The following is a 19286-nucleotide window of genomic DNA, read 5'->3' on the forward strand; positions in this document are numbered from 1 at the left end:
CCTGCCTCCTGAGAAATCTGTATGTGGGTCAAGAAGCAACAGTTAGAACTAGACATGAAACAACAGACTGGTTTCAAATCGGGAAACGAGTACGTCAAGGCTGTATACTGTCACCCTGCTTATTTAACTTACATGCAGAGTACATCATGTGAAATGCCAGGCTGGATGAAGCACAAGCTGGAATCAAGACTGCCGGGAGAAATATCAATAACCTCAGATACGTAGATGACACCCTTATGGCAGAAAGTGAAGAAGAACTAAAAAGCCTCTTGATGAAAGTGAAAGAGGAGAGTGAAAAAGTTGGCTTAAAACTCAACATTCAGAAAACTAAGATCATGGCATCTGGTCCCATCACTTCATGCTAAATAGATGGGATAACAATGGAAACAGTGAGAGACTTTATTTTTTTGGGCTCCAGAATCACTGCAGATGGTGACTGTAGCCATGAAATTAAGACACTTGCTCCTTGGAAGAAAAGCTATGACCAACCTAGATAGCATATTAAAAAGCAGAGACATTATTTTACCAAAAAGGTCCATCTAGTCAAAGCCATGGTTTTTCCAGTGGTCATGTATGGATGTGACAGCTGGACTGTAAAGAAAGCTGAGCACCAAAGAATTGATGCTTTTGAACTGTGGTGTTGGAGAAGACTCTTGAGAGTCCCTTGGACTGCAAGGAGATCCAACCAGTCAATCCTAAAGGAAATCAGTCCTGAATATTCATTGGAAGGGCTGATGCTAAAACTCCAACACCTGGTCACCTGATGTCAAGAATCAACTCACTGGAAATGACCCTGATGCTGGGAAAGATTGAAGGCAGGAGAAGGGGATGACAGAGGATGAGATGATTGGATGGCATCACTGACTTGATGGACATGAGTGTGAGTAAGCTCCAGGAGTTGGTGATAGACAGGGAAGTCTGACATTTTGCAGTCCATGGGGTTGCAAAGAGTTGGATACGGCTGAGCGACTGAACTGACTGACTGAGATGATACCACTCTAATGGCTGAAAACGAGGAGGAACAAAGAGCCTCTTGATGAGAGTTTGAGAGGAGAGTGAAAAAGCTGGCTTAAAACTCAACATTCAAAGAATTAAGATCATGGCATCCAGTCCCATCACTTCATGGCTAATGATGGGGAAAAGTGGAAACAGTGGCAGAATTTATTTCCTTAGGCTCCAAAACCACTGTGGTCAGTGACCACAGCCCTGAAATTGAAAGACAGTCCTCCCTCGAAGAAAAGCTATGACAAATCCAGACAGTGTACTAAAAAGAAGAGACATCATTTTGCCAACAAAGGTCCGTACAGTCAAAGCTATAGTTTTTCCAGTAGTCCTGTATGGATATGAGAGTTGGACCATAAAGAAGGCTGAGTGTTGTGAAGAATTGATACTTTTGAATTGTGGTGCTGGGAAAGACTCTTGAGAGTTCCTTAGACAGTAAGGAGATCAAATCAGTCAATCCTAAAGGAAATCAATTCTGAATATTCATTAGAAGGACTGATGCTGAAGCTGAAAGCTCCAATATTTTGGTGACTTGACGTGAAGAGTCAACTCATTGGAAAAGACCTTGAGGCTGTGAAAGATTGAAGGTAGAAGGAGAAGGGGGGAACAGAGGGTGAGATGGTTGGGTGGCATCACCGACTCAATGCACATGAGTTGAGCAAACTGTGGGAGACAGTGAAAGACAAGGAAGCCTAGCGTGCTACAGTCCATGGGTTGCACAGAGTCAGACATGACTTAGCCACTGAACAAGAAGAAAACAGAAATGAGTGTAACTTAGAATGATTTCTCCCTTACAAAAAAAAAAAAAATCAAATCCTTATAAAAAATTCTGCTAAAAATTTAATAGATGTAAGGTACAAGAACATGAGCTACTAGTGTAAGGGGAGCAATTACTTTTGAGAGGCATTAAGAACTATTATTCTTTTATAGTTTCTAAGTATATGCTTTATATATTGCAAACAATTACATTTTTATAGTTGCACCAATGTCAAGTTAATAAAGAGATGTTAGAAATGATCTCTGGTCTGATTAAACCTGTTGCAACCTATTAATGAAAGTATTCATGTTATACGAAAATGATTCCAGTAGGTATATTTCTAGCAAATATAAAAATATGTGAAGACAGTCTACAGAATGGGAAAACATTTGCAAACCATATATCTGATGAAGAGTTAACATCCAAAATACATAAGGAACTTAAAAAACTCAACAGCAAAAAAAATCCAATTAAAAAAAGGACCAAAAACTTGAATAGACATTTTTCCAAAGAAGACAGATGAAAGACCAACAGGAACATGAAAACTGTTCAACATTATTGGTCATTGGGGAAATCCAGATTAAAACCAAAATAAGATGTCACCTCATGCCCGTCAGAATGGCCATCATCAACAACATAAGAGATATGAAGTGCTGCTGTGTGTGTGGAGAAAAGGAAACGATTGTGCATTATTGGTAGGACTGTAAATTGATACAGCCACTACAGAAAACAAGATGGAGAAGTCTCAAAAAATTAAAAATAGAACTACATATCACCAGCAATTCTATTCTCAGGAATAGATGCTCAGGAAATGAAAACACTAACTTCAAAAAATATCTGTAGCCCAATGTTCACAGCAGTGTTATTTACAATAGCCAAAACATGGAAACAACCTAAGTGGCCACTAATGGATGAAAAAGCTGTGATACACACACACATATACACACAATGCAGTCTTATTCAGCCATAACAAATGAGGGAATCCTACCATTTGGGACAACGTACATGGACCTTGAAGGCATTATGCTAAGTAAAATAAGTCAGACAGAGAAAGACAAATACAACATGATCTCACTTATATGTGGAATCTTAAAAAAAAAAAAAACACACACACCAAACTCACAGAAAAAGAGATCAGGCATGCAGTTACCAGAGGTGGAGGGTGAGAGGAGGGAGAAATGGAGGAAAGGTAGTTAAAGGTACAAATTTCCAATTATAAGATAAGTCCAAGGCATACAATGTACAACAAGGTGACTGAAAGCTCTATAAAAAAGCTGTTAGGAGAATAAATCCTGAGTTCTGATCACAAGGAGAAAATTGTTCTTTTTTTCTTTTTACTCTTCTTTCATTTCTTTTTAACTATATGAGATGATGGACGTTAGCTGAACCATAATACATGTAAATCAAACCACCATGGAAAAAATAGTGTCAGTGTGTATCATATCTTACAGACAATTCTATGAATAATCACAATAAAATGCATTTATGAACAGACTCTGTGGTTTTTTTCTTTTAATTGAGAAAGACTCATTTGGAAAACCATTCTTTTCAGAGTCTGCAAATTGCCTTTTCTGTCAACGTGCTTGCCTCCTTCTCCACCCGCTGGGTTGAGGGAGGTGAGCATGGCGACCTTGAAAGCAAGGACTGAGGGTAATGGAATCACAAGATGGAAGGAGCTTGAAACCTCACTTGCAGGAGGGCTCCTCACTGATCACTACCCACTTTTGGACTTTCTGTGACTGAGAAGTAAACTTCTTCCATGTTTTAGCCATTACCCATTTCTGGATTGGTTGACCACAGCAACTAGAATTAACTAATATTAATTAGTGAAGCTAAGGAGTTGATTACTTGAGGTACTTACGTACAAAAAAGCTTAAATTTAATATGTGCTATGACAAAACAATAAAGGTTATAGGAAAGTTAGGGGAAGGAGCAATGAATTTTGCCCAGAAAGGGTTCTTAAAAGGGTTCTTAAACTAAGTAATGGGTAGATTAGGTTTGAAGAATGAACAGATAAGAATCTGTCAGGGAGACAAGTTGAAGAGAAGGGGCGATGCCTGGTACAGGGGATGGTACGAGCCAAGGCACGGATGCACAGAATGTCCTTGTAACTGTGCCTATGAGGGTAGTGATGAGAGCGAAGACCAGGAACCTGTGGGGCCAGACTGTGACACATCAGGGGAACAAACATTATCTTGTGTGCAGGGAGCACTATTCCATGTTCCAGGTGACACAGGCTATGAAGGGTTAGATTAGGAAGACAGGAAGACTGAGTAAGAGGTAGTGGTTGTACACAAGGTGAAAAAGAGGCTGCACTGCCAAGTATTTCTGAGGTTAAAAACTAACCCGATTAAATGTAGCAGGCAAGGGTGGGGAGGGGAGAAGGAGGAACGATAAGAGTGAAGAGGAGTCAGCTTCTATCTTAGCAAAAAAAACATTTCTATAAAGTACTAAGAAAAGTAACTATTTTGAAGTCGGAAAGCAAGTACAGTTTGTGGGGGAGAGAAAACCAGAATTAGTTCAGCTTTAAAGTTGAATCTGAAATACCCTTTCAAATCCCTCAGACAGGTCTCAGGAGAGATGAGTCTGGCCTGAAATGTGTTTACTTTAGGGATGGGTCAGCCTTTGGAAGTGAGAGCATGAGAGAGCCCTGAATTTACCTAATGGGAAGATCCCTAAATCACCCTAGCAGGAAGCTACTCCATTTTTTAAAATTTAAATTTGATTTATTTGAAAAGGTCCTCAATTAATTCAAATAAACAATTTTAGAAAGGTAGATTGAGTGAAAAGTCTTTTCCTCTGCTTATCAAGCAACCAGAGAAACCAATGTCAGCACATCTTCTGTATCCTTCCTGAGGTATCTTCACTCAGACAAGCAAATGTGATGAATCTCCCTTCTCCCGCTTTTGTAACACATAGGCGTAGATCCCCACCCTGCTTCCCCAGCTCAAGGACGATGACTTACCTTAGTGTGGCACCTTCAGTCTTAATTATATCTCCATCTTTCACATAAACATACTGTTGCTCTCCGTTGCCTATAATTTCTTTTCTCTCAGGATTCCGTGGGAGTTTTTTAACGCAATAGGTAGTGTCTAGTCACAAAACATGTAAAATATATGAAGTCACATTTTAAGTGATAATTCAGCCTTTTACAAGGCCAACTTCCATACAGCCACAAACACTTGAGTAAATTAACAGTAAGAGGCAACAGAAATTGGGATGAATTATAGCAGCATACCTCTGAGATGGTAACTATTTTTTCCCACCTTAACAAAGAGATTTTTATTCTATCATACCCTTTCAGATCTACATAAAAGCCTTTGTGTTTTTCTAGTCACTCTTATTTTTATAAAAAATTTGGAAATAGCACTTCACAGTCTCAGCTAGCTTTGAGATCAAGATGGGTACTGAATATTGTATAGCACCAGGAACTCTACTCAAAGCTCTGTAATAATCTATATGGGGAAAGAATCTGAAAAAGAATAGATATATGTGTGTGTGTATATATATATATATATATATATATATATATTTATGTCTGTCTATCTATCTATAAGATCACCTATCTATCTATCTATAAGATCCCCTGGAGAAGGAAATGGCAACCCACTCCAGTATTCTTGCCTGAAGAATCCCATGGACAGTGGAGCCTGGGGAGGTGGCGGGGGGGGGGCGCAGCTACAGTCCACTGGGTTACAAAGAGTGGGACACAAATGCATGCATAAGTGAATTACTCTGCTGTACACCTGAGACTAACACAACATTGTAAATCAACTATACTCTGATATAAAATAAAAATTTAAAAGAAAATGGGTGTTTAAGGACCAGCAGTACAGAACCCAGGAACTTTTTTCTATCTAAGTGTCTGCTGCTGCTAAGTCACTTCAGTCGTGTCCAACTCGTGCAACCCCATAGACGGCAGCCCACCAGGCTCCTCTGTCCACAGGATTCTCTAGGCAAGAATACTGGAGTGGGTTGCTATTTCCTTCTCTAATTTAAGTGCCTAACAAAGTAAAAGAGATATGGCATCATGGCAGAACTTAATATAATTCAGGTAACAATAACCTCCATGTCAAATGGAGGATCACAGAGGGAACTTGGCAACAGTATTAATATTTTCCTGGGTTAGATGCTGAACATAAGGTTCCTTCTGTGAATGCTGAAAGGAAGCCCCAAACTCAGGGCTGAGATATGAAAACATTAAAATCAATGTAAACCATAGTACCCTCCCTGACACAAAGACAATCAATTACTTAACCAATCAACACCTGAGTGGGCAATCATATAACCAGTATATCACGTATAGTGAATACAAGCACCATGATCCCAAAGTGCTTAAAAACTGTCATAGTTGGGGAAATAAAACACAAACAGGCAATAGAGGACTACACTCAGGCCTATTTCATGGATATACTAAATGGACAATGCAGCTAATAAAAGCAACAAGTGTTTACAGAAAGGAGCGACAGTTAGGAAGGGGTTCATAGACACGATAGAACTTGAGGTGTGACTTACAGGATGAGCAGGATGGGAAAAGGTTCAGAGAAAGACTTGTGGGGAATGGTGCTAGTAAAGGCATAGAAACAAGGATGAGCTCTGTGCATGTGCCAAACGTGACACTGCCTACTTGTCTAAAGCAAAACACTGGCTGGGAAATGTGGAGGGAAAGTGGGGTAAGTGAGACGAGCTCAGATCATGGAGGGCCTTAAAGTGCCCTTCACAGAACAGAAGGATTTAAACTTCACTGTATGTGGCTATGGAGAAGGCAACGGCAACCCACTCCAGTACTCCTGCCTGGAAAATCCCATGGATGGAGGAGCCTGGTAGGCTGTAGTCCATGGGGTCGCTAAGAGTCGGGCACGACTGAGCGGTTTCACTTTCACTTTTCACTTTCATGAACTGGAGAAGGAAATGGCAACCCACTTCAGTGTCCTTGCCTGGAGAATCCCAGGGAGAGAGGAGCCTGGTGGGCTGCCGTCTATGGGGTCCCACAGAGTGGGACGCAACTGAAGCGACTTAGCAGCAGCAGCAGCAGCAGCAGTATGTGGCTACTGTACACTCTTTAGTAAGAAAATGAAATAGTGTTAACAGGTAGATGAGTATGATGGCTGCAGGTGGGGGGACTGCAGGGGGAGAGATCACAAAGATGGGGGTGAGGGGGGTGACTGCAATAAACCCGCTGAAAGATAGCATCAGGGCTAGGGTGGTATCAGTGGAAATACGGAAGGAGAAAAAAACATTCTGAGGAAAACTGAAAAAGGATAGAAATCTGGCTGGTAGGGAGGAAACAGAAATACCACAAATATAATAAAAAGAAAATAAAACAACAGCAACTAGACCTTCCCTCTTCTCAGCTCCAAACTCCATTACTTTGCATCTTAAGAGGCAGAGGCAAAAAATAGTATGTCATGCTGGGAACTGACATTACACAATAAGGCTGTCTTCATTCTAGAGTGAGATAGAAAGGCTTTTTTGTTTTTATTTTGTAATCTACACAATTTTGCCTTTCAGTGAAGCAGTGGAGATAGTTTATCTCTAGTTATGAGATCTTTGGCAGATGACCCCTCCAAAAAACTCACAACTATCTCAAAATTACAAAACAAATGTCATATGATAAAATAAGTCTGTATCATAACGTGCAAATTTGAAAACACATATCCTATTCACAACAGCAAACTATACAGGCAAGATGAAGACAGGCATGATGAAAGCAACCATGTTATTATTGAGATGGAATTCACATATTATAAACTCGACCCTTTTGAAATGCGCAACTCACTATTGTTGTTAGGTTTGTTTGTTTGTTTTAAAGTATATTCAAAGAACTATACAGCATAAGCACTATAAAATTTTAGAACGTTTTCAAATCCTTGTACTTGATGGTATTCACTCCTTATTCTTTCCTTCTCCCTGCTCTTGGCAACAACTTATCTACTTTCTGTCTCCATCATATAATTATTTAAACAGGAGGAAACCCTCAGTCATTTGTTAAGGTTTATGGATTATAACAACATTGTTGATGCTAATTATTTAAGCTGATACAAACATGTGATGTTGCTCATGTATAATACCTTCTAATAAAAACACATTCTAATTGAAAAGCAGGAAGCAACTGTTTGACTCCTAAGACTTGGATGTTAAACACATGGCAAAGGCCCAACTTCAGCTGCAAAATAATAATTATCAGATAACAAAATATATTTCATAAGATTTACCCCAAACCAAACCAAAACACTCAGACAGCCCGAGGCCATCTAGTTCTCATGTCTGGTAATATTCTGGTTCCCTGTAAGCCACTAGGAGTTCCCAAATCACATACTGATTGTATTTTACATTTTGTAAGCAGTCTGCTTAAGAGGCAGTCTTCCCTGGTGGCTCAGATGGTAAAGAATCTGCCAAGAATGTGAGAGACCCAGGTTTGATCCCTGGGTTGGGAACATCTCCTGGGGTAGGGCATGGCAACCCACTCCAATATTCTTGCCTGGAAAATCCCCATGGACAGAGGAGCCTGGAGGGCTGCAGTACATGGGGTCATAAAGAGTCGGGCACGACTCAGCGATTAACTTATCTTCCCACAAAAATCTTATAAGTGGCATTCATAATTTTGGTGTGTCCTGTTAGAAACATAGGTTGCTGGCACTGTAAAGTAGCTGAAAATTTTCTGCCATGCTAACAGCTAAACAAAATTATAAAAAATTTAAACTATTAAAATATAGAACAAAAAAACTGAAGTGGAACAAAAATGATAGTGATTAACAATTGAAAGAATGAAGAAATATATGGAACTTTGGGGAGGAGATCCTGAAAGTTACCTCTGAACAATTTTAGTGCTAAGCAACTCAAGGTCTGCATGTAGCTGGTCTAGTTTCCACAGAGTTCAGAATGAAACACAAGCCACGTCTCAAACAAGCTCTCAAGTTTTTGTGGCTATAAAGCTGTGTCAAATTTCTCCTTTTAAATCAACATAATAGTTAATTTATTAAATAAATATTATTTTGTAGGGAACTCAAACCTATTTTCATGTTTAATTTGAAGAAAGTGGGTCAGATGGCCATCAATAGGTGAATGGATACACATAGATGGTGGTATATCCCTACCATGAGTTACCATTTGGCAATAAGAAAGGGACAGACTACTGATGCATGAAGCACAGGTGAATCTCAGAAACAAGATGTGGTATGAGAGAAGCCAGACAAAGAGTGGTTCTGTATTCTTCCATCATAGGAAACTTCAACACACACACAAAACTAATCTATGGCGAAACGAAGCAGATGTGTGGCTGTTGAGGGTGGAGGGGGAGTCACTGCAAACGGCCTTTGGCAGATCTTTTTGGGGTGTTGGGAGAATGATCTTGATTGGAGTGGTCACATCAATGTTTGCCAAACTATACACTTCAAATGGGTCCATTTTATGTATGTGAATTCAAGCTCAATAAAGCTGACTCATGAAGGAGAAAAAGGGGGCCGTAAGTATTTTAATTCATCACCCTGACCCTCACGTTAAAAGAACTGACCAGAGGTAATTAAGGGTCCTCAGTATAGTTTTTTAATTTGCAAAATTTAACGATGGACAGGAGAAAGAAAGGCGAGGACAGGTCTGACTAAGAAAGAATAATTTCCTGCAGTGGACAGTCCCCTTGGATTGGAAGAAAGGAAGTGAGCAGGTAAGACGGTCAGGTTAGACAGGTTTTCACAATTGGCATCCTGGTGATATTGGTGCTGGGCCTGAGAATATCTTGGTGTCCCAATTAGTCTCGACGCCTAAAAAGATAGTAATACAAACACTACTAGTTGAATGCTACATGCATCCCTTGTGTGAATGAACTTTCTCAACTTCCTTGTCTTTCCAGTGCCTTGGACAGGCCAAGCACAGTCCTGTTCCAGTATCTCTGGCCCTGCAATGCCCTCAGCCAGGTAAGCCCTGCTCTCAGACACTGTACGGCTCACTGCCTCTCCCTCCACCCTGGATATCTCTGCCACTGCCCCCCTCTGCTTTACCCTTTCTCCCCCTGCTTTCATGTCGTCGCTTTACTTTTCTTTGTAGTACCTGTCACCATCTGATCTATGATTCATTTACCATTTACCTTCCCTGTGAGAATAAAGCTCCATGTTTTGTTCACTGCTAGGTTCCTTGTGTCAAGAATAGTACCTGCATATAGCAGTCACTCCAGTGTTTGGTAAAGGAATGGATGGATGGATGAAACTATGCGTGTGATGGTGGGATGAGGGAATGAGAAAGATGGTAAAGCGTCAGTACTTAAGAGGTTTCAAGGACAGAGAATTACCAATATGACACTCCTTCCCCAGTAATTCAGTTTATCATGGTGATTGCCTTATGCTCTGGAAGACATATGGGTAAGAACACACCCACCTCACAGTACTCAGGCCATGTGATCGGCACAGTGCCGGGCACATAGTAAACATTTAACAGTAGCTGCTTGGTATTTAATCTGAAATAGTAAGTGTCACACAAACTAAAACTGACCTTTGTTACCGGGCAATGGGGAAAAATACCAGGTAAAAGAGATCAGAGGTAGAAAATAGGACTTTTCTTTCCTTCTTTGTTAAAACTGGGGCTAGTTTTCAAGTTACAGTAGTTTCTGAAAGTACCATTTAATTATGCAGTATTCAGTAAATGCTAGCTTACTTAGCTCTGTTAACTGAATTAAATGATCCTGAAAACACAGTTTTCTTCAATGAGCTTAATAAATATTTTCTGTTTACCATTATTGATGCTTTTACAAATATCTCCTATGCCTCCAGTATGATCACGGTGCCAATGCGTCACTATGATTTCCTGGATGGCTGTGTTAAATTCCGTCAGAGCCTGCTTTAAACAGCTGATATATTCTGGGATTGATGGTTCTCCAGTGTCGATGAGGATCCTCCTGAAAATTAAATGGAAGATAATCACAAAATCAGAATACATAGTATCAATATATTTCTCACGCAGATAATTTACAGTATGTGTAAGAAACTGCATAAATTGCCTTGCTTCCAAAGTGCTTGAAAACCAGATGCACATAAGCTTAACTATAATCATCTCATCTTAAGATTCTTTGAAAAAACTTAAAGCTAAATGTGACTCTCAACAAGGAATAATAGCAATGATATTGAACACTTACATAGCATTTAAAAGAAATAAAAATAAGGCACAGTTCTAAGGATCTTACATGTTTTTACAAATGTATTCCTTGTAACAAACTCTGAAGGTAGGCTTTTCATTAGTATATCCAGAAATTAAGTAACTGGCCCAAGGTTGCTGCTGCTGCTGCTGCTAAGTCGCTTCAGTCGTGTCCGACTCTGTGCGACCCCATAGACGGCAGCCCACCAGGCCCCGCCGTCCCTGGGATTCTCCAGGCAAGAACACTGGAGTGGGTTGCCATTTCCTTCTCCAATGCATGAAAGTGAAAAGCGAAAGTGAAGTCGCTCAGTCGTGTCCGACTCCTAGCGACCCCATGGACTGCAGCCTACCAGTTACTTTGCAAAGAAATGGCAGAACCAACATTCAAGCCCAGGTATTCTGATGCCAGAATATGCATTTTTATTCACTCTGCTCTCAAGATTTTTTACAGCATCCTCAAATGTCTGAGCAATAGGGAAGAAGCTGATTCAGTGGTTTCCCTAAGGAAATCTAGTCCTCTGCACTATATACAAAATGAAGTACTGGGGTTTCCGTATGTGAAAGTAAGGGCAGCAGGGGAGCAAGGGGTGGGGGTGGGGGTGGGGGATGTTTGAGCTGTTTCCTTCCTTTACTCAGACAACTTACTTTTTCTGCTTGTGGTTCTGAACCCTCCTGCTTTGTTTGCCCTTCCTCCCTGTTTTATCAACCTGAATATTCACTGGAAGGACTGATGCTGAAGCTCCAATACTTTGGCACCTAATGCAAAGAGTGGACTCAATGGAAAAGACCCTGATGCTGGGAAAGATTGAGGGCAGGAGAAGGGAGCAACAGATGCTGAGATGGTTGGATGGCATCATCGACTCCACAGACACGAGTTTGAGCACACTCCGGGAAGATGGTGAAGGAGAGGGAAGCCTGGTGTGCTGTCCACAAGGTTGCAAAGTCAGACACAACTGAGCAACGGAACAGCACTGTTTCATGGGGGCAACAGTCTTTCTCTCTGAAGTTCTTTTGAAGAAATAATGGTGACATTTTCCTCCTCCAATTCACCAACTTCTTAAATTCATGCTGTTTCACAAGAATCTCTCCCAAGTTGAGGCTGGGGGAGACAGGATTCATCTTGATGAAAAGTCTCAGTTATTCGTTTGTGCATTAACTCCTCAATAACTGTTTATGAATGATCTACTATGTGCTATGCTTTTCTTGGTGTTTTTACATTTTTTTTTAATATCAAAAATGTGCTATGCTTGTCTTGCAAGGCAAAACCCATCTTACCCTGGAAAAACAACCTGAGTTTATATGTTAATGATATCTCTTCTGTGACTTCTGATGTTGACTGAATTGCCACACTGGAAACTTCTGACAGTGATGACTGGATTAAAACCTTTAATTATACTATCCTAGACTTACTCTTCAGAGAAGGCAATGGCACCCCACTCCAGTACTCTTGCCTGGAAAATCCCATGGACAGAGGAGCCTGGTAGGCTGCAGTCCATGGGGTCGCTAGGAGTCGGACACGACTGAGCGACTTCACTTTCACTTTTCACTTTCATGCACTGGAGAAGGAAATGGCACCCCACTCCAGTGTTCTTGCCTGGAGAATCCCAGGGACAGGGGAGCCTGCTGGGCTGCCATCTCTGGGGTCGCACAGAGTCGGACACGACTGAAGCGACTTAGCAGCAGCAGACTTACTCTTCACTGGTCGCATCAAATATTAAATTATATATTCATTTTTGGAGCTATCTGATGATTTATGGTGTCTACAAGTCTCTAAGCCAGAAGAAAACAAAGCTATTGTTACGGGTGTATTTTTTCTGTCAAGTTCATAGGACACCCTTAATACACTACCTGAAACACTGCAGGCACTTAGGCACTTTTCTACTATGAATGAATGAAAGCTTTCTTTTTTCTCTTTTAATCAAATCCCATTTAAAACAGTAAGAAATACTATGTCTCCAAAAATAAAAAAAAAATACCAGAGTGTTTTATTAAAGTGCAACTTAATCAAGACTGCTGCTGCTGCGGCCAAGTCGCTTCAGTCATGTCCGACTCTTCGACCCCATAGACGGCAGCCCACCAGGCTCCCCTGTCCCTGGGATTCTCCAGGCAAGAACACTGGAGTGGGGTGCCATTTCCTTCTCCAATGCATGAAAGTGAAAAGTGAAAGTGAAGTCGCTCAGTCGTGTCCGACTCTTAGCAACCCCATGGACTGAAGCCCACCAGGCTCCTCTGTCCATGGGATTTTCTAGGCAAAAGTACTGGAGTGGGGTGCCATTGCCTTCTCTGTAATCAAGACTAAGTTGTATTAACACTTTACAAACAGGACCTCATTTTATTAAGCATCCTGCAAGGAAAAAAGGAAGTTTCACTTTTCACCTACATATAACAACGTCTCTTGAAATGTCACTTTGAAGTTCCTCCCACCAAGGACTAGGGCCTGTTTCCCTCATCCTTTGAGTATGGATGTACACTGGGTTTTCCTATGCCAATGGACTGACATGAAAGTGATCGTAAGCCTTCGCCTCTAGGTCTTTACATACTTTCTCTCATTCCACTGGAACCCTGCAATTAGCCAGTGAATACATTAGGCTAGCCTGCTGCAGGATAAGTGACCAAAACACAAAAATAAAATCCATAACACTACTTTGGCTACATGGGGAAGAACGGATTGAATAGGGACAAAAGTCGATGCAGACAGGCCAGTGAGAGACTATTTTAAGAGCCTAAGCAAGAGTAGTACTGGCTTGGACAGGTTAACAGCAGTGGAAATGTTGAGATCTTTATAATGGCTTGGATATGCGTGTGCAGGAAGCAGAGAAAAGTGGTCAAGGAGGGTATTTAAGTACTTAACTTGATTATATATGGGGATGGTTCTGTTTACCAAAATTCAGACAACTGGAGGAAGACAGGTAGTTTCGAGTGGCTTTGAGGTATCCAATTAGAGATATAAAAAAGCAGTTGGCTACCCTTGTCTGAAGATGAAACCTGGATTTGTCTACAGTGGAGCTATAAATTCGGGAATTATTAATGAATACAACAGGTGGAGCCTAGGAAGTAGTCAAAATCCCCTGGGTAGAGAATACAACAATGAGAACAGAAGAAACAGTAGGACTGTCTTCTGAGGAACTCAAAAGCTTAAAATATCTGGTAAAGACGATGATTCTATAAAGGAGATTGCTAGAGAGTAGAATAGCTAGAATGGTGAGAGCAAACCAGGAGAAGGCCATGTCAATAAATCAGGGAGTGGTCCACAGCATCAAAAGATACTGAAGTTCAAATAAGATGGGAATCGTAAAATGCCACTGGGTTTAGTGATACAGGAGCCACCAGTGATCTTAGTGGAATAGATGGATCTCATTTATCAGGATCACCTGGACCCAATTACTATTCATTTCTAGCCACCTAACATCTACTTTATACAGCAGAGCAGCAGCACCTGCACATTAACTTATCATAACTCAGCTGCATGGGCTCAACATCATCTCTCTCGCTGTCATCTGTGAGTGATGCCACTGGCCATTCATAGTAGTCTAAGTAGTGGACATCAAAGACGGTGAATCTGTTCTTCTCTCAATCGGCTTCAGGTTCCTCACGTCTTTTAGCACCAGCACTTTGCCACACTGAATGTGATTCCAGTGTTTAAAGATACAGTATGGATTTTTCATACATCGTCCCCAACGCCCGCCAACTTCTTCATCTGGTTTTCAAACAGAACCAGCCATCTGTTTCATTGCTGGAGGAAAAACAGGCTGTGCTGAACTTTTTGAGAGACAGTACACTGATCTCCTATGTTGTGTTTTCCTGAGAGACTTCCCAGGATAATTTTGACTATATGCAATTTTCATCTTAGGTACTAACTTTAGAACTCATTTAAGATGACACACTGAAAAGCTAAGAGCATACCTATGGACTGACTTCCTGGGGTGAGTGAGTCTAAGCCAACCCCGACTCTATGCTAGATATCAGGTAATTTTTTTTTCTGCTTAATTTTCTATTTGCCTAGACCCTGGAGGTAGCTTAAAGCTCTGACTCTGCGTCGTTTATCCTGGACTCAACTTTTTGCTTTCTGCTAGATGGTCAATACTTCCAGATTCTCCAAGCTGCTGCTTCTAAAATTGTGATTTACCAGAAAAAGGCATGGAGAAGGCAATGGCAACCCATTCCAGTACTCTTGCCTGGAAAATCCCATGGATGGAAGAGGCTGGTGGACTGCAGTCCGTGGGGTCGCTAAGAGTCAGACAGGACTGAGCGACTTCACTTTCACTTTTCACTTTCATGCATTGGAGAAGGAAATGGCAACCCACTCCAGTGTTCCTGCCTGGAGAATCCCAGGGATGGTGGAGCCTGGTGGGCTGCTGTCTATGGGGTTGCACAGAGTCGGACACGACTGAGGCGACTCAGCAGCAGCAGAAAAAGGCAAATACAATGGATACTTCAAATGAAAACCCAATAAACTATACTTATTAAATAAACTGGTAATCAACTATATTTTACTAATTGTAACACATCTAGTTCATGGCAAATAGATAGGGAAACAATGTAAACAGTGAGAGACTTTATTTTTGGGGGCTCCAAAATCACTGCAGATGGTGACTGCAGCCATGAAATTAAAAGACATTTGCTCCTTGGAAGAAAGCTATGACCAACCGAGACAGCACATTAAAAAGCAGAAACATCACTTTGCCGACAAAGGTCTGTCTAGTCAAAGCTATGGTTTTTTCAGTAGTCATGTAAGGATGTGAGAGTTGGACCATGAAGGAAGCTGAGCACCAAAGAATTGATGCTTTCAACTGTGGTGTTAGAGAAGACTCTTGAGAGTCCCTTTGACAGCAAGGCAATCAAATCAGTCAATCCTAAAGGAAATCGATCCTGAATACTCATTGGAACGACTGACGCTGAAGCTCCAATACTTTGGCTACCTGATTCGAAGAACAGACTCATTGGAAAAGACCCTGACGTTGGGAAAGATTGAAGGCGGGAGGAGAAGGGAACAACAGAGGATGAGATGGTTGGATGGGATCACTGACATGATGGACATGAGTTGGTGATGGACAGGGAAGCCTGGCGTGCTGCAGTCCATGGGGTCACAAAGAGTCGGCCACGACTGAGTGACTAAATTTAACTGATGAACACGTCCAGACTGAATAATTAAATTCTGCGCTCAAGGTAAACTATACCTTATTTTCAATTTTTATTATCTACAGTAAGGACTACACAAAGATTGCTCAATGCACTTACTATGCACTAAATGACATGTCGCCGTGAGACCACTAAAACAGAATGCGTCTGAACAAGATAAAAATCTTGGAAATACAGACAGGTTATTCCATTCGCAGAATAATTTAAAATAGTTAAAAATATTTAAAATAAGGCCACACAACAGTAACAAGAACTAAAGTTAGCTCTTCTTTCCCCAAGCTAGCTAGCTTTTTCCCAGACTCGAGCAATTTGAAGCAAGGAAATTCTGCTGTCCGCTATCGAGTTAAGAAAAAGGCCTCAATACAACCACTTGCTTTTGCGAACCTAAGTCAAACTCAGGGCCAAACACCAGTGAAAGTCAGGTGAGGAAAGTAAACGGGTTCTTGGATTCTTAACTCCAAGCGATCCTAGTGTCTCAACAGCTTAAACAACCTCACTCTGGCTTTCAAAATCAAAGTAAATTGGGTCTCGAAAACAGGAAACATACTCATTTTTCCTTAGCCATTTGTAAGTTAAGACAGTTGACTACCCCGGGAGGAAGTGATTTAGGGGAGGGGGTGTCCGAATCGGGGTGGGCTGGGGCAGGACCCCACGGTGCAGGCTGCGGGCGCACAGCTTGTCCGCCCGCCGCGAGCAGTCCCCACAGCCCCAATCCGTGCGTCCCGCAGGCCGGTATGTATGATGGCGAGGGTGGAGAAACGTTTACCTGGGGCCGGTCCCCACCAGGTAGGTGTTGGTGCCCTGCAGGGTCATGGGACCCGGGTTACAGCCCAGGACGCGAATCACCCGACTGGACAGCCGTTCTATGCGCTGCAAGGTGGCAGCCATCTCTTCGTCTGCCGCTCGCCGCCACAGAGCAGGCGAGACCGCCCAAGCGCGGAACCAGCAACAAGGCCGGGGGCGGGGCCGGCGGTCACCTGACGCCGCGCGAGTGGAGTGGGGCGTGGACCCGTAGCTGTGCCGGGGGCGGGGACAGAGATCACGTGGTGCAGCACGAGCGAAGTGGGCGGGCCGGGGAAATCAGCCCCGGTGCCGTGGGCGGTGCCGGAGATCACGTGTTGAAGCGCGAGCCCAGCGGGTGGGGAGTCGGTGAAGTGCGGTGAGGCGGGGCCAGCGGCACGTGACTCTGGCGGAGTTTCGTGGGCGGCAGTGCGAGGTTGTTCGCTGGCACGAGGCGCGCGGCGGCCTGAGGCGAGACTGGACTCCGGCCCTTGCGTGCTGCCGCCTGTCACAGCCTGGTGGTTTCGCAGGAGTTTGCTTTCAGGCAGGCTAGTTTGTTCGGCTGCGAAAGACACATTTTAACCCGGGAAGTCTTGTGATGGAGCAAGGGGCAGGCAGGTTTCCGGTTAGTTACAGAGCACGGAATCCCGGGAAGGGTAGCTCGTCGGGTTTTCAGGCGAGGGTGGGGGTGGGTGTGTGAGGAGGAACTGGTTTATCTTTTATAATAAATAGCAATAAGGGAGGTTTATTTAGCACTTACTGCTGTACCGAGTGCGTTTTACAAACGTTCAGTTCAGTCGCTCAGTCGTGTCTGACTCTTCGCGACCCCAAGAATCGCAGCACGCCAGGCCTCCCTGTCCATCACCAACTCCCGGAGTTCACCCAAACTCAAGTCCATCGAGTCGGTGATGCCATCCAGCCATCTCTTCCTCTGTCGTCCCCTTCTCCTGCCCCCAACTCCTCCCAGCGTCATGGTCTTTCCCAGTGAGTCAACTCTTTGCATGAGGTGGCCAAAGTATTGGAGTTTCAGCTTCAGCATCAGTCCTTCCAGTGAACACCCAGGACTGATCTCCTTGCAGTCCAAGGGACTCTCAAGAGTCTTCTCCAACACCACAGTTCAAAAGCATCAATTCTTTGGTGCTCAGCTTTCTTCACAGTCGAACTCTCACATCCATACATGACCACTGAAAAAATCATAGCCTTGACTACTATCTCATTTAATCTTCACAATGTGAAGAAGGCAATATTTTTATGTCCATTTTACAGACGCAAAATGGAGGTTTGGAGACATGCCCCAACCTTGTACTGACACCCCACGCACCCCCTGCAGTGGAGTGCTCTGCTCCCTTTTGTGCCACTTGCAGTACCCCACCAACCCCAAGACTAGGAGGGGACGCGAGCGTGTGTGTTGGGGTTGTGCTCTTGGTGGGAGGTTGTGTCCAAGACATAAAGGACTTCTTTTTCTTTGTAAGGGTCCTTTTCTAATCTGCTGAGCAGTTAACCACCCCAGTGTTAACTAACCCTCCCCATATTAAAAAAAAAAAAAAATCCAGTTACTGTTTTCCTAAAAGGGAGTGCACAGATCTCATGATCAGTTTCATTCCCTTCTGGGCCATGAAATTAAAAGACGCTTACTCCTTGGAAGGAAAGTTATGACCAACCTAGATAGCATATTAAAAAGCAGAGACATTACTTTGCCAACAAAAGTCCGTCTAGTCCAGGCTATGGTTTTTCCAGTGGTCATGTATGGATGTGAGAGTTGGACTGTGAAGAAAGCTGAGCGCTGAAGAATTGATGCTTTTGAACTGTGGTGTTGGAGAAGACTCTTGAGAGCCCCTTGGACTGCAAGGAGATCCAACCAGTCCATTCTGAAGGAGATCAGCTCTGGGATTTCTTTGGAGGGAATGATGCTGAAGCTGAAACTCCAGTACTTTGGCCACCTGATGTGAAGAGTTGACTCATTGGAAAAGACTCTGATGCTGGGAGGGATTGGGGGCAGGAGGAGAAGGGGACGACAGAGGATGAAATGGCTGGATGGCATCACTGACTCGATGGACTCCGGGAGTTGGTGATGGACAGGGAGACCTGGCGTGCTGCAATTCATGTGGTTGCAAAGAGTTGGACACGACTGAGCGACTGAACTGAACTGAAAAGATGTGAAACACGTGTGATATCCTAGCCCATGCCTTTTTCAAAAGAAATGATAAATTGACACATTAGATGCTAGTGGTTCTAAAATTTAGGCATTTTTAAAGGTAATTGTTTATTTTTAATTGGAGGGTAATTGCTTTACAATATTATGTTGGTTTCTGCCATACATTAACATGAATGCCCCATAGGTACATACATGCCTCCTCCCTTTTGAATCCCCCTCCTACCCTATCCCACCCCTCTAGGTTGTAGGGCATGCATTTTAACATCCTTTTGGCAGGTGTTTCTGGAGAAAGGACTGTTGCTCTGTATGCAGTACAAATCAGAAGTTTAA

General features: G+C 42.7%; 2 protein-coding genes across 2 annotated transcripts in view; one reads left to right on the forward strand and one right to left on the reverse strand.

Annotated features, from left to right (window-relative positions):
• The window catches only part of LACTB2 (lactamase beta 2), a 32404-nt gene extending 15433 nt beyond the window's left edge, over positions 1–16971 (reverse strand). Inside the window, exons 1-3 of the mRNA NM_001076045.2 lie at positions 16788–16971; positions 10483–10646; positions 4725–4851 (exon numbers count right to left, since the gene is read on the reverse strand). Of these exons, the coding sequence (NP_001069513.1) occupies positions 4725–4851; positions 10483–10646; positions 16788–16909 (413 nt within the window). The 5' untranslated portion in view covers positions 16910–16971. The remainder of the gene's footprint in view (positions 1–4724; positions 4852–10482; positions 10647–16787) is intronic.
• Positions 16972–17048: 77 nt separating this feature from the next.
• XKR9 (XK related 9) overlaps positions 17049–19286 on the forward strand; it is a 29812-nt gene continuing 27574 nt past the window's right edge. Inside the window, exon 1 of the mRNA XM_059874441.1 lies at positions 17049–17426. The gene's annotated coding sequence lies outside the window, so the exon portion shown is untranslated. The remainder of the gene's footprint in view (positions 17427–19286) is intronic.

Source organism: Bos taurus, chromosome 14, assembly GCF_002263795.3.
Source record: "Bos taurus isolate L1 Dominette 01449 registration number 42190680 breed Hereford chromosome 14, ARS-UCD2.0, whole genome shotgun sequence".
Taxonomy (NCBI): Eukaryota; Metazoa; Chordata; class Mammalia; order Artiodactyla; family Bovidae; genus Bos; species Bos taurus.